Below are 17,069 nucleotides of genomic sequence, written 5' to 3' on the forward strand. Positions count from 1 at the left end.
CGCCGCAATTCAAATTGAGTCAGATTTTGAAACAATCAAGTTATCTGAACGAACAACGCAACGTACTAAGCCATCTTTAGAAGAACCACCCATGTTAGAGTTGAAGTCGTTGCCAGTGCACCTCAAATATGTTTATTTAGGAAGCAATAACCCTTTACCGGTTATTATATCTGCCTCGATGAGCAAAGAGAAGAAGGAAGCACTTATCCAGATCATGAAAAATAACACAAAAGCTTTGGGATGGACCTTAGCGGATATTCGAGGGATCAGTCCTTCGTATTGCATGCATAAGATTCATCTTGAAGAGGGAAAAACAGGATCCATAGAAAGACAACGTCGTTTGAACCCTACCATGAGGGAGGTTGTGAAGAAAGAGATAGTGAAGTGGCTTGATGTAGACGTCATTTACCCTATATCAGATAGCAGTTGGGTAAGCTCAGTGTAATGTGTTCCAAAGAAAAGGGGAATGACAGTCGTCACCAATAGCAAGAATGAGTTAATTCCTACAAGGACAACCACAGGGTGGAGAATCTGTATGGACTACCGCAAATTAAATCTGGCCACAAAGAAGGACCACTTTCCACTCCTGTTTATTGATCAAATGTTAGATCAACTTGCGGGGAACGAGTTTTTTTTTTCCTGACGGCTACTCAGGGTATAACCAAATTGTGATTGCGTCGGAAGATCAAGATAAGACAATTTTCACGTGCCCATTCGGCACATTTGTATTCCAGCGCATGCTGTTTGGACTCTGTAATGCACTAGGTACCTTCCAAAGGTGTATGATGGCAATATTTTCAGATTTCTCGGAAGAGTCAGTCTAGGTATTTATGGATGACTTTTCAGTTTTTGGCAATACTTATGACTCTTGTTTATCAAATTTTGAAAAAATCTTGAAGAGATGTGTTGAAACGAATCTTGTTCTGAACTGGGAGAAATACCATTTCATGGTTGAAGAAGGAATTGTGCTAGGTCACAAGATATCAAAGGCAGGATTGGAAGTTGATCAAGCGAAAATCAATGCAATTTCCAAGTTACCACCACTAGTCAATGTGAAAACACTTAGGAGTTTTCTGGGACATGCGGGGTTTTATCGAAGATTTATCCGCAACTTTTCTCAGATCGCAAGGCCCCTAAGTGCACTCCTCGAGATTGATCGCGAATATGATTTTGATGATGCATGCATTGAAGCATTCCACACACTGAAAAATGCCCTCATCACCGCACCCATTCTGATTGTGCTAGATTGGACGCAACAGTTTCCGTTGATGTGTGACGCTAGTGGATATGCAGTGGGCGTAGTCTTGAGTCAGCGCAAAGATAAGGTTTTGCATCCTATTTATTATGCTAGCAAGACGTTGAATGATGCGTGGGAAAATTATACAACCACGAAAAAAGAAAAGCTCGCAGTGGTATTTGTGCTAGAGAAATTTCGACAGTACTTAATTGGAACAAATGTTGTGACGTATACCGATCATTCTGCGATCAAATACCTTGTGACGAAGAAGGATGAGAAACAAAGACTGATAAGGTGGGTACTACTCCTGCAAGAATTTGACCTAGAGATTAAGGATAGGAAGGGCACCGAGAACCAAGTTGCAGATCATCTATCAAGGCTAGAAAATTGCGAGGTTCAGAAGAAAGAAAAAGACATTGAAGAAAGATTCCCCGACGAGTTGCTTATGTCGGTATGCGTTAATGTTCCATGGTATGTGGATATTGTAAACTTCATAGTTTGCGGCCAAGTACCAGAAGACTACACATACCAGCAGAAGAAGAAGCTGAGACATGAAGTCAAATTTTATTTCTGGGATGATCCCTTCTTGTATCAACTTGGACCTGATCACATTTTGCGTCTATGTGTTCCTGAGCATGAGGCCAAGCACATTTTGGAGCTTTGTCATGAGTCCCCTTATGGAGGACATTTTGGGGGGCAGCGGACCGCCACAAAAGTCCTACAGAGTGGCTATTTTTGGCCAACACTATTCAAGGATGCCCATGCCTATGTTGTGCAGTGCGATAGATGCCAGAGAACAGGGAACATGTCTAGAAGAAATGAAATGCCTTTGACTTCAATCTTGGAGATTGAATTATTTGATGTATGGGGAATCGACTTTATGGGCCCATTTCCGCCTTCAGAAGGTCATCAATACGTTCTGGTCATGGTTGACTATGTATCGAAGTGGGTTGAGGCCATCGCATGTGCTAAGAACGATGCAGCCACGGTGGCGAAATTCCTCAAGAAAAATATCTTTACCCGATATGGAACGCCCCGGGCCTTAATTAACGATGAGGGCTCACATTTCATCAACTGCATCATCACCAACCTGTTGACCAGGTTTAATGTCAGCCATAGAGTTGCAACCACCTATCACCCACAAACCAATGGGCAGGCAGAAATTTCTAACAGAGAGATCAAAACTATCTTGGAGAAGGTAGTCAGTATCTCCAGGAAGGATTGGTCACCCAAGCTCGATGAAGCATTGTGGGCATATAGAACTGCCTTCAAAACTCTAATAGGCATGTCCCCATATGCTCTGGTCTTTGGAAAAGCTTGTCATCTGCCTTTCGAGTTGGAACACAATGCAATGTGGGCAAGCAAAAAACTGAACTTTGATCTGGCAAGCGCGAGGAAAGTCCAGAAGTTGCAGTTGAACGAGCTGGTCGAGTGGCGAATGAACGCCTACGAAAATACCAAGCTCTATAAGGAGAGAACCAAAAAGTGGCATGATGACCGCATAAGCAACTAGACATTCTTCGAGGGTGGTACTTCTATTTAACGCGCGTTTGCAATTCTTACCAGGGAAGTTGAAGTCCCGCTGGTTTGGGCCATTCCACATCAAGACTATCTTTCCCCATGGGGCAGTGGAGCTAACAACTGAAGATGGGAGTAGCACATTTAAAGTCAATGGTCAACGAATTAAGCCCTACTATAGGGGTAATGTGGAACGACGCAGGGAGACCATCGACTTAGGCAAGCAGGATTGACCGCTTGCAGGGATGCTATTGTGGTAACTCTGAAAAAATTCCTTCGAACAACATCCCTATATCTATGTTTAATTTCTTTCTTTACAGCTTTCATTTACTGATTTCTAAATTGTGTTAGTTATTATTTATTAGAATTAGCTTTACTGCTTTATGTGTTTACTTTCAATTTAATTCAATTATGTATTTCCATGTCGTGTTTATTCTCTTTCCATGTTATACATTAGTACCATTGTTCTTAAAATTTCTGTGAATTGACTGAATAAAACAATGAACACCCCAAAGTCTTATCGACTTGCGTATTTGATGAATTAAAAGGAAAAATAAAAATCGGTGTGTATTGCTATGATGGGTGCATCTTGCACTAACAAGATACACTTTGCGTCCATCTTACCTAAATGCATTGCGCTGAGGGGTGTGTTGCGCTCGTATGTGTTTTTTGCCCGTCCTTAGCAAAAACGCACTATGTCGAGGTAGTGTTGCGCCAGTAGAAATACCGTGCACCCGTCCTCCAGAAATGCGTTGAGTCGAGGAGTATGTTGCGCTGATACATGCGTTGTTGCCCGTCCTCTGCAAATATGCATTTGCGGTAACAGATGTATTGCGTTAATCTTTAACTTTGCACCCATACGAGTAAAATACAAAGGATAACTTCACTCATTATTTCTATGTGTAGAAGCTATTTCTTGATTCTTTATACATGCTAAAATTTTGTATTGCGATATTTGTAATTCTTTATATACTTAGTTAATTTTTAATACAACTGAGTAACAATTCTTTTCGTATGCGTTAGCCTCTTATTTATCATTCTTTGTCAATTATTGCAATGTTCTTTATCTTATATTTTGCATTATTCATTGTGCTGCCATGATGAGTAATATGCATACCCTTAGCAACATTTCCCACACTTTGTATTTTCTGACTAACACTTAGATAATTCGTAGCAATAGCACTGCTTTACCTTTTTTCCTTCAAGACTCTGCTCAAACCTTCTTTTCAAAATTTTGACTAAGTTTTTGTTTATTCTGTCCAAAACAATGCAATGAGGACCTTGCGCATCTCTAAATTTGGGGGTGCGGAAGGTTTGAGCAGATGCGATCAAGCGGATGCGGTTATCATTAGAAAATGCGTTCATTATCAAAAAAAAAAATTATATAAACTCCAATGTCAGCGTAGGGAAAAAAACCAAACCTGATAAGAGTTAAGTCGTGAAAGAAACTTGCTCGTTGTTGGATGTTCGAATGACACCCGTGGGAGCACGCCAAAACGAAGGTGGGTTTCCAAGAATGATGCAATATGAAAGAGAAAAATGAGAAAAAAAAATAAGAATATAAGAGACAACTCCTCTGACTAGTAAAAGTAAACTTAGCTGAAAATCAAGAGTTAAAGTTGAGATTGACACACAATTGTAGTTGGATGTTCGCATGACACCCATGGGAGCAAGCCAAAACGAAGGGTGTAACCATGATCAACAGTCTCTAAAAAATGACGCAAACTAGACCACCGCGTACTGATGCATCAAGTTGTTTTTGCATGAAAAGATAAACATTCTTTCCAAAACAAGAAGGGAATTTTTGAGTAAGAGATTTGTTGTATAAAAGAATAAAGTAGAGCATGTTTATGAATTATTAAAGGATAGAAGGAAATTGCGTTGTTAAGTAATGTTGTGTAGGTGGAGCATTCGGAGCAACCAATCGATGCAAAATTGAGGATAAGAATTGAACGATATTGCCTTAGTTGAAGATATGCTTGAGTACAAGCATATATCTAAATTTGGGGGTGTGATAACTTGTAGAAATACAAGTTATTTATACTTTTTTATTTAGATATTGCGGCTAAAAGAAAGAAAAGTTGCGTCGATAGTATAGAAATTGGCTAAGAAAGGTGAAAATTATAAAATGTTATCAATACACCCACTAACACCATTGCGATGGTAGAATAGAATGTTTCTGTTTCAGTTTTGCAGGAAATAAGTCACCGCATGCGTTCGTGGCTCAAAGACGAAATGAACAATGCATCTACGTCGCATTGCGCCCATCAATCAAGAACGAAGAGATGATCAACGCAATGATGGCGCATGCGACAATCGATTAAGAGCTCTAATGATCAACACAATTTCAACCGCAAGCGGTAATAAAAAATAACACCGCATGCGGCGATCGATCGAAGATATGAAGAGCAACATAATTGCAGAAGATTCTGACAAATGTACAGCTTTTAGTTGTGCATTTCTGACAGATTGATTGCGTAATAGAAGGAATTTTTCATTCCACCATTTCAGAAACTACCATAACTATACAGTGGGGACCACAAATTCAAAGAGCCAAGGCCTCGCCTCTAAATAACTTCTTCAAATTCACTAAAAAGATATACAGATACAGATACTGGTACATACATATATACATGAAGACATGCATATACTGATTCTGAGAGAGAGGCTGGTTTGAAGCGACTTACAGAGTAGATCCGGGAGAACCACGAGACAAGGCAAGTGGTGAGTCTCCGAGCAGAGAATCCTTCCAATTCTCGTAGTTGAAGCTCTGTGCAAAGGTCAATTCTACCGGTAAAGCAAGCCTGAGAGGGAAGCTTTCCTCTCCACCACTTCCACAAGCCGGCAAGCACAATCTTCGTTCGGGATCTGTGTTAAGACGTTGATACTCTTTCCGTATTTGTTTCTAATCTCTATTTCATCATCTGTATTCATCTTCTCTAATCTTTCATTCACAACATGTATCGAACGCTTAATTTTAGAATTAAATGTTATGATAGTCACCATTTTCATCTCTCTGTCTCTTTCCGTACATCCATAACCCATTTTCTCCATGATGTGTTCTTAATCCCATGGGTAAATAGCAAGAATTAAGTGAGTGAGTTAATTTGTGTTAAGGAAATAATTAAGTTTAGCTAAAGCATGCTTGACGACATCTTCACCTATGAGAGCAGAAGTGAAGATGTCATTCCGCCTATCGAGAGAAGGTTGGAAGAATGCATTAACTAAAGCGAGAAGTAATTCCAGAGATGCAAACAACCTTGTGTTCATCAAGTTCATCCTAGTTTCAATATAGAGATATGGGAACGCGGCCGATCACCGAGAGGTGTACGCCAAGGGAAAGCAGAACCTTAGTTGCATCTTTAACGCAATTGACAAACTTGCGATGTTTTTACTATTTACTCTTTCTCTTTCTGCTTCATTCATAAAGACTTGCCATTGCATACATCGATTCTTTGTACAACTTCATAGTCAGTTCTCGACCTCAGTATCATGTATCATGTATCTTGTATAGTGTATCATATTAGTTTAGGATTTATTTTATTAACGCATTTTTACTTTCACCACAATTTACATTTCTGTATAAATCAACATTCTTTATTCATTATTAAAAACCAATCGCATGTATCACATAAGTAACGCATTAACGAAAATAATCCCTGTGTTCGACCTCGGATCATTATGAGAAACTTGCATTGGAATTATACTTGGTTTCAGCGCAAGGAAACTTGTGACACGCACTACTCCATCGCATACTACGAGTATATCATTAACAGCATATATCTAGATGTAGTATCGCATAAAAATTCTCTTTATCGCAAGGAACTTGAGCGCATATTTAGCACATTATCTATCATCATAGTGCATGTATAATAAGGAAATAATTTTTATAGTCAACAGATACCAATTGAAGGAACTCTTAAACAAGAGTATCCATGAGCGGGTTTGGATATTTCCGATTTCATTGTGACCGAATTACCACACACACATTCTAACAAACAGATATGCATAGCAACACTAATTATAGGCATGCTATTACAATTAAAATACAAAAAGACTGAGTAAACGTACCAGTTGAAGACAATCTTCACTCGAACTTAGTCCAGTGGAAGTGACTTCTTTATGGTCCTTATCGCCCATCAATTAGTCACCTAACAGCACCATGATCGTCTACACAAACAGCAGCGCATGAACAAGCAGCAATCGGGGACGACACCACTACTCGAAGCCCTTGGTATTCTCGGAGTGAGAATCCAAAGAGTGGACTTTGATGGAATTGGTAGAGGGAGGAGGAAAGGACGATCATGTAATATGAACAAGCAAGTGGGAGATAGTAGATGACTATCGTATAGTCGGGTGCTTGTCGTTTAGAAAAAGGTACACGATTGTGTAGGTTTTACTAAGCGATCATTTAGTAAATATTAAGCAATTGTTTAGGTCTGCTCAGCGCGCCAAGCGATCATTTAGAAATCGCATGTGATCGGTTAGTGCGTGGGTGTGCGATCGTTTAAGACGATGGGCACTATCGTATAGGCTCTCAACGCTAAGCGATTGTGAAGTTTTCACACCATGAGCGAATTTTCGAACTAATTACAAAATGAAAACAATTTTCATTTTATTCTTCAGTTACAAGAACCGAATTCGATCTTCCCACTTTTGCACGATTTTGGAGAAATTCTCGGCCAATTATCACATAACCGCCTAATTAATTAATTAATTAATATAATCATATTACACTCTTAACCTATAGTTTGATATCATATACCTACTATATTAATTTCTCATCTACTTGATATAAATCATATTTATATCTAATTTCCTCCAAAATAATGTATCTCATACATTTAGTCAATCATATCATATATAATTAACCAGTTCAATTATATCATATATAATCGAACTCCCTCTTGTCAATTTGAACATTTTAAACTGACCCAAAAACTGATTCTCAACTTTATCCAAGCTACCATGGGGACCTTATGGACCTGTGGCTCGAAGCTCCAACGGTACATGAATAGCTGACTAAACTCTTTAGCCACGAGATCCACCATCCGTTAACTATCAGGCATTCCACTAAAGACCAACAGTTGAACTCTTCTTACCACAAATATATTTCTGTGTCCATCAGATATAACCAACATGAGTACGATGACCCTTCATAGATGCTCGTAAGTACAGTTGGGCCACTTTACCGTTTTTTCCCTGTAGTTACATCTCACCCTTTAAGTACCAATGATTCCTCTAATGAACAATACAACATAGTCTAACTATGTGTGAACACCTCTCGGGCCAAGAAAATGTGTGTGGCACCACATCGTTCAAGTCCGGGAATCAGCCCTTAAGGAAGCTATCTATCTACTTGCCCTTGCTTCGAGGAAGGAGTGAATTTCATCTTGTGTAGCTGAGTTCCCAACTCCCAAATCAGACGAATCCCCAAAGTGGTAGGTTTGAGTCGGTGACCTGGCCACTCACACCCATGCAAATCAAAGGACCGCCCTCAATGGTAGGAGTTCCCAACTCACTTAGGATTGAGGTCATGTTACCTATGGTCATCCTAGTGAAAAAGTCTCTGTCATAAACGGTGTTATATAATGAGACGTTAACACTTCGTGGTCAGGTCTTATACAGACTCTTTGTATAGGATGCCCCCGCTCGCATGTCCCCTCCACGAATGATCAGGATCAGACCATGTGACAAATCACAACACTTGTGACCATTCCACAAAGCGGGTTGCATCTGTAGCGTTACCAGGATAAGGTTTCCCTACTATATCCATATACTACAGACCATTTTGGTTATCACTTAAGATATGATCCACTTGTATGTCACCACATACATGCTTAAGTTACATACAGATAACCAGGCATTTTAAGTTTATTGGTTTGTGGTAAAGCAAATAAAACAAACAACTTAGCAAAATAAAGAAGTGAAGTAAAATATCATATATTAATCACAAGCATTCGTACAAACTACAAAACACGAGACTTTAGGGCATCAACCCCAACACCATGTAGAAGTCACTTGCGACGGTAACGTTGGATGCAATTTTCTTTGGTGTCATTTGTCGATTTGTTGATTTGGATAATGAAAGAGAATGAGAGGTAGAGATGTCCCACCAACGTGCCAATTTGTTTGCACGAGGTTTTCGGAGAAAATTGTTTCATGGAGTTGAACTTGGTTTTTATTAATTTAAGTATAGTGAACACAATCTATAATACATAATCTTTTGATGCTTTCAAATGATCTTTAAATTGGTTGATCTTCTTGGATGATTAGTCTTTGGGCTTGATGATCTTCTTGGATGATCAATGTTCGCACAAGGCTTCCAGAGAAACTTGTTTCGTGGAGTTGAATTTGTGTTTGTGTTGATGTTGATTTGATGTGATTGTGGTCCAATCTCTAGTACTTAATCCTTTTATTATCTCTCGGTTGAATACATATGCTTGATGTATGGAAGCGGAGCATGTGGATGTTCTTGAGTTTTGAGTCTTGGAAGAATGCTTGTATCTCCATATGAGTCAAAGAGTCCTTTGATTGTAGAGAGCTCTCTTTAGGCTCTCTAGAATCTAAAATTTCTGACCCCCACAAATGAAGAAAACTCAAGTGCAGGACTTGGGCTTGATTGATCCATGGACTTAGCCCTTGGGCCTAGTTAATAGGATTTTGGTCTAATTTAGCACTTGGGTCAAATTAAGGCATATTTTTGGGCTCAATTGAACTTTGGCTAAAAAAAATATCAAATTGAACCAAATTAATTTTATTTAATCCAACGGTCACAAAGAAAACACGTGGCATCATCGAACCTTGCCAATTTATGTCTTCAACCCTAATTTGGGACAATGTCAACTTCTAATTGGTCCCAAATTTGATGATTGGTAAATTCGTCATTAATTTGAGAAATGACGTGACAATTTGTGATTGACCAAAAATTTCTCATTGAACATATGTATTTGAGAGAAAGAATCTGAGGATAAAATTAGAGACCATAACACTTATACTATAAACCAATAAAATCAAATTTATTTCCACAAATTAAATATTTTCTATGGAAATTTTGAACAGATGCAATCCTCAACGCAAGAGCTTTAAATGCAGATGACTCGATACGTCGGAAACGATACCGTGAACACAATGGAGTCATTGTCAGTAAGGCATGTAACTTTTATCTTGTCAAGTCCACCTCTTTCAGCAGAACCCAATGGATAGAACATAATGACATCTGAAGTTTCTAAATTTTAAAGGCAAATGTTATTGTAAACTATAGAAAAGCGATTCAATGAACTCGCATTGAAGATGATCGGAATGAGAAAAGATCTCAAAAGAATTTGGTTTCAACTGCAACTCCTTATAGATCCTGAAACTGTTGTGAAATGGGATGATGACACAGCCAGTTCGGACTTTTGTTGCACTCATATTTTCACCATGTTCTTTTCCACCTCTGATCTCTGTGTAAATTAAAAACGATTGCTTGAAATGAAGATCATGCGAATGGAAGTATTCCATACTTTTCCAATCAAGTACCCAGAATTAGAAGATTGTTAATAATGATTTAAAAGAAAAATCTAAACTTGTAAGAGAACTAATCAGAAAAACTTAAAATGTTCTTTCAAATCTTTGTTTTTCCTCTACTTTCTCCTTCTTTGTACTCATCAAGAGGCATCATCATTTCAATCTTCTTTTTCCTGTACATTAAGCAGTCAATATTTTCCCACATGTTAAACCTTTTCCAGCTTACCAACAGTCTATTTGACAGATAACTGCAGAAGAAATGAGCCAAAATTCCCACAATAATCATTAGGCAATTATCTACAAATATTTCCAGTTTACTTTTACAGTTCCTAGGCTCCAAAATTCATCAGTGACAAATAATCTCAGAAAGCCTTGAGGTTTCAGGTAAGAGCTCTATACACAAATTTACCATTCAAAGGGAAAGAAAAAAAGAAGAGAGATTTTGGAATAACCCACCAAAGAAAAACCAAAGGGAAACACCTTCGTATCTTCAATCTTGCCTTATATGGAGTCTGAATCCATCTTGAGCTGGAAAACATATCTAGTATCTGAAGATGGCTTATCCTTTAGAATGCCACAGAATCAACTTTCCAGTACTGACCTACATTCTTGTCATTTCTATAAACCCATTTCACCTCTTCTCTACCATGCTCATTCCCACTTCCATCCGAACTTGAAATTACAGAAACCTTTCTCCAATTGCACCACATTCTCAGCATAATATACAGCATTACTAGACATATAACTGTGGAGGTAAAAACGATGGCCACAATAATGCCTATCACTGCAGCCTTGGATAATCTGCTTGTCTCTTGCCTTGCAGATATTGAACATGATGACAGAGGAGGGCCACAGAGTTCATCATTACCCTTGAAAGAGATCAACGGAAACTTTGAAAAGAATTGAGGGATTGAGCCTTGCAGTTGATTATCTGATAGATTCAGGATGTGTATGCTTGTCAGTTGTTCAAGTGAACTTGGAATTTCCCCTATGAGATTATTTGAAGAGAGATCCAATCTCTCCAGCTTCATTAGATTTCCAATGGATGATGGGATTTCACCAGATAAGAGATTTTTGTTTAAATCTAGTGCTACTTGTAAGTTACTCAGCTCTCCAAGTTCTTGAGGGATCTCACCTGTCAAGAAGTTTTCAGATAGTCTCAGCTCATAGAGTTTGCTGCATTTTTTAATTGTTGAGGGAATGGGGCCTGAAAGGTTGTTTCTTTGCAGGTTAAGGACATAGAGGAAGGTGAAATTTCCGATCTCTGGCGGGATTATTCCTGATAAATTGTTGCCATGGAGAGAGAGCTTAAGTAATTTGGAACAGCTTCCAATTTCTGCAGGTATTTTCCCATACAAGTTATTGGATGAGAAATCGAGCTCACCAAGTGCTTGTAACTTTCCTATCAGCGGAGTGATGGTTCCTGTCAGTCTGTTGTCATTAAGCAAAAAGTGTTCAAGCTTCGTACAGTTGAAGAGTTGAGGTGACATTTCCCCTGTGAGATTGTTGTATGATAAATCAAGAAAGTTTAGGTCTTTCAATTGTCTGAATTCGAAAGGAATATAACCAGTGAGTCTGTTGTGTGCGAGGCGAAGACGCCTCAAGTTTCTGGAATTGGTCAATCTGGAAGGAATAGGACCTGAAAAACTGTTGTTTGTCAAATCCAATGCGGTTAAAGAATCCAAGCCACTGAGAGGAAAGATGGTTCCATTAAACCTATTATTGGAGAAGTTTATTATCTTTAGGCTTTTGAGAATGGAGAAAGATACAGGAAGAGGGCCTTCAAGAGAGTTGTTATATAGAGTAATGGTCCTCAATACTGAGAGGAGGCCTAAAGTGGAAGGCAATGATCCTGAGAGATTGTTGTCAGCCAAAGCCAACAACTGAAGGCTTTTACAGTAGCCCAAACTTGCTGGGATGGGACCCCACAAGAAGTTTTGCCTTAGATGAAGCACAGCCAGGTTCTTCAAGTTCCCAATATTCTCAGGAATGGGCCCTATAAAATGATTACCAAAGAAATCGATCTCCATCAAGCTCGTGCAGTTTGTAAGCTCGTTCGGTATGCTTCCGGTCATCTGGTTATCATAGAGGTAAATGAAACTCAACTTCTGTAGCTTCCCTATCTCCTTTGGTATAGTTCCTGTGAGTTTGTTGTCAAACAGAAACAGGTCCTCCAAGTTGCTCATGTTTCCAATTTGAGGAGGAATAAATCCAGTGAAGCGGTTGTTGTTGAGTAAAAGATCTGTTAGGTACTTGAAATCATCTAAAGCGAACGGGAGATCTCCTTCAAGTCTGTTACCAGAAAGATCCAACTGTTGTAGTGAGGAACAATTGAGCAACTCCAGTGGGAACTTGCCAGAGAGCTTGTTTCTGGCAAGAAATATTTGTTGAAGATTCGAAGATTTGAAGGAGAAGTTGTTTGGAATGTTACCTGTTAAAGCATTATCTGATAAGACCAGAGTTATAAGATTCTGCAGCTGTGTATTCATTAGGCTTATGGTTCCAGAAAGGTTGTTTCTTGACAAATCTAAATCCTCAAGGAGAACCAACTGGTTTATCTCAGAAGGGATTTCTCCATTGAATCTATTTCCAAGCAAGTTCAAGTACACCAAATTGGAAAGACCACCTAAAGCAACAGGAATTGATCCAGATAGGCTGTTGTTGGCCAAATTCAAAACTCTCAGTGACCTTATTAAGCCTAATGAATCAGGAATGTTGCCATCAAGCATATTATTCGATACCAACAAGTATTCAAGCTCTTCGTTTCCATGAATGCTGTCGGGAATAGAACCACTGAGTCTGTTCTGCTGCAAATTAAGAGATATCAGATGCTTCAAGTTACCAATCTCAATTGGAATACTTCCATTGAATTCACAATAGCCAAGACCCAGAATAGTCAAATTAGTCAAGTTACCAATAAATGGTGTGATTTCACCTGATAACATGTTGTTACCTATTCTGAGAGCTTGCAAGTTCTTCAAAAGGCCTACCTCAGCAGGAAGCTTTCCAGACAAATTATTTGAATGCAAGATCAATATCTTTAGATTGTAAAGCTGGCCAAACTCAGAAGGTATGGAACCAGAGAGGGAGTTTGAAGACAAATCTAACACTTCAAGTGAAGTGATATGCCATAACTCACTCCACATGGAACCTGATAATCTTGACTGAGAAAGGTTTAAACTAACAATTTGAGACTGATCATCCAAACATGAAATGCCATGCCAGTTGCATACATGAGCACTTGGAGACCAGTTTTCAAGGATTCCAACAGGATCAACCAGTTCTGATTTAATTTTCAGAAGCCACTCAGAATCTGTTGGAGCATGTCCCCAAACAACGGCGAGGAGAACGCTGAGAATGGAGAAAAAGAGACGGAACCGCAGCACATAAATCCCAGCCATGTTTCAGCTGGAAGAATGATATAAAAGACATGAAGCAACCAGCATTCCAGCTCTGGTAAGTGGTTCTATTTGTAGTTATTGAAGGCAAGAAAAATGAAAGGGATGCTGAGAAGTTGAAAAGTATAATTATATAATCTGTGGCGTTTAGTTAGCCTTTATGAGATCATTAGGAGTTACAGCAATGTCTTAAGAAACAATGTTTTATTTAATATCAGTGTAAAAAACTAACATTAGGTTTCAAATAGGCTATGTATAGCATAACTAATTAACTCTAAAGAAATAATTAACATATTCAAATAAAGCTCATTATCAACTTGATTGGAATATAAACTGAGAAACTATCTGATTAACAAATTAATAGAATCTAACCAACTCAAGATTGACAATTAGACCATAAATTAATAAATTAGCAAAGTTGGGCTGCTTCATCAGCTAAAGAAAGTTGAAAATCAGAAGCTTCAAAAAGTAAATGCACTTTTAACTGCCACTTTCTCTTTGTAGCTAGTTGCCTTTTTCATCACCTTTCCTAGTTCTTCTAAAACTTGTCAGTTTTTACTCTTGTTCTTGTTTTCTTTGAAAGAAGTCCTAAAAAAACATAGTCCTTATTGGATGGGAAACTCTATGGAGATAAGATATAATGATGGGCATAGCTGAAAGTAATGCAAAAAGTAAGACGACAGTCCCACTTGTGCTTATACAGGCGTGGGATTTCCTTTAGGACCTTTTGGGAGTGTTTTTTCTCCGACTCTCTTTTCTTCTGTTATCTTTTTAAAAGGAAATGGTCACAATAATAGGATTTTAACTCACATATCACTTTTTAACAACTAACAAGTAGACAAATCCTTGTAAAGAATAGAGGACATCCAATTAGGATAATCAATCTCCCAACTGACGTCCAATCCTACCTCCAGAAAAGAAGAAATCTGGAGAACAAAATACTAATAGCCACTCGCACTAGAGAGTGAGCAACAAAATTAATTACGATAACTGACATATCACTCTAATATCTCATTATATTATTCATTTTACTAAAGAAAAAAAAAGGTGTACTTTTCTATTTTTAAAACCAACAACTGTTTCTTTGAGATGTCCAACATGTGTGTGCTTATAAACTGTATTAATGTATTTTTTTTTTTTTTTTTTTTAGTGCAATCCTGTTTCTGAAGTCCAAATTTCAATGTCAACCAAAACTACCTAATACCCAATTAAAATACAGGTAGAAAAAACAGAACTAAAACTACTACTATTGTTTTTAGAGTAAAGGCCAGCTTCAATAGTTCTACCTGTTCAAACCCACAACACAAAGCCAAAGAAACCATGTGAGGTTTGGTGGGAGTGACTAATATAAAACCAGCCTGTTTGATATCTGACTATATTCAAAAGAGAGAGGAAAAGAGAGAGTTGTCAAGTATATAAAAGTTATTCCTTTTCAATAAATGAGGCCAATTGGAAGTGGACAAGATATTTCCCTTCATATATTGGGGATTATCCTCTTTGATGGACAATTCAGAAAATGTGTTTGTTGAGCCATCACTATACAACTTTGATTACAACTATGTTAAATTAGGTATAATGTAACAACTTTTATTGTAAATATATTAAATTAGGTGTAATGTAGACGCCCATTATTAATGTTCATTGGTATGTGTCATTTATCTATTACCCCATGTATTGTCCGTGTGTCTCAAGATTACACACTATTAATATCCATGTAATCCACCTTCTACTTGCCAAATTGGTTATAAATAGTGGCATTTGGTGGGTTTTGAAAGACACATATATTAGTGATCAATCAAAAAGGATTAGAGAAAGTGAAGAAATTCATTTTATTTATTTTGTATATTCATATATTATATTTTATTTTATTTTAATATTTATTTATTTTACTATATATTATTATTATATTATATTTTCTCCATATCCATATTCTCGTTGTGCGTTGTTGTGCTCCTTAAATTCACAACACCTTATCAACACGAGTTCCTATCATTTTTTCCGCTAAAGATAGGTCCTAAAAGTATGTCGGTTTTTCTTCTTCGTTATAATTAATAAATTAAATATTGTTTTACATATTTGATATATATTAAATTTCTAATATAAATATAATATTTTTTTAATATTGTTACTATGAAAAATATTACAAAATTAATTTTGTAACATTTGATACTAATTGTAATAATTATTTGTCATTAGTATTTGATGTCAAAATACACCTGGATGTCATAAAAATGTGATCATCAAAAAAAAAAAATTCTTCCTAAAACTCGTCATAAATGGATGCACTGAGACTCCAAATTTTCAAATCAATATATTAGAGAAGACATTTTTCTACATTTTGTATATTTTCCTACAGTAGTAATATCGAGAGAAGTATTTTAAAAGTATTCTACCATTTGATAATGAGATATTTGACCTATTCAATATAACAGATTTAGATGTGGCACTTTTTTTTCAAATCTCATAAAGAGAATTTTGGCACAATTGATGGTATAACAAGCGTTTCTTTTGATTTTGAGAATATTTAGTATTAATATTTTCCCTTTCTTTCTATTTTTATGTTTTTTCTTGGTTAATGTTAACTTCTGTATATTCCAAGTGTTGTTTTTTCTATTGTAGTTATTTTCTTTTAATGAAGAAACATTGATCATTTCCATATATTGAGTGATTAAAAAAATAAGCAAAGAATATCTATGTCGGGCAGATAGTGCAACTACACCTACAATATTTATGAGTAAAAAATATTTTTCCAAACCGACAATGCTGGAAGCAAGAATCAATACAATAGTAGGTTATACAAACCTAATTGAAGATTTGGAAAAACAAATATTATTTTGCCTAGAGGAACAAAATTTACAAATGACAATGCATTGTTCTCTAGTCAATCAAAGAGAAATTTACTTAGTTTCAAAGGTATATGTTATAATGGTTATCATACTGAGGCTGATAGAAATAATAATATGGAGTATCTTTGTATCATATCTACTGTCTCATATGAAAAATGTATACTAGAAGAGTTGTTTGTTTTATCTTTTAGATTATATTATACTCATATACAAGTATTGAAACATATGCAACAATGAACCTAAAGTTCATGAATTCAGACTTATTTACAATTTAGCATGATAGATTAGGTCATCCAAGGTCTATAATAATGAGAAGAATTATTGAGAATTCAAATGGACACCCATTGAAGAGCCAGAAGGTTCTTCAATCTAATGGATTATCGTGTGATGCTTGCTTTCAAGGAAAATTAATAATTAGACCATTACCAGCCAAAGTGGGAATTGAATCCCCTGCACTTTTAGAACGAATTCATGGTGATATATGTTGACTTATTAACCCACCAAGTGGATCATTTAGATATTTTATGGTATTAATAAACGCATCCAGCAGATGGTCACACG

At 37.0% G+C, this 17,069-nt stretch overlaps 1 protein-coding gene across 1 annotated transcript; it reads right to left on the reverse strand.

Moving 5' to 3' along the window:
* Positions 1-10,526: 10,526 nt before the first annotated feature.
* On the reverse strand, positions 10,527-14,087 carry LOC120083524 (LRR receptor-like serine/threonine-protein kinase GSO1). The gene has a single exon (XM_039039301.1). It carries the CDS (start codon positions 13,663-13,665, stop codon positions 10,831-10,833), a length of 2,835 nt encoding a protein of 944 aa, XP_038895229.1. The 5' UTR covers positions 13,666-14,087; the 3' UTR covers positions 10,527-10,830.
* Between the last annotated feature and the right edge of the window lie 2,982 nt (positions 14,088-17,069).

The sequence above is a fragment of the Benincasa hispida genome, chromosome 8 (genome assembly GCF_009727055.1).
Source record: "Benincasa hispida cultivar B227 chromosome 8, ASM972705v1, whole genome shotgun sequence".
Lineage (NCBI taxonomy): Eukaryota > Viridiplantae > Streptophyta > Magnoliopsida > Cucurbitales > Cucurbitaceae > Benincasa > Benincasa hispida.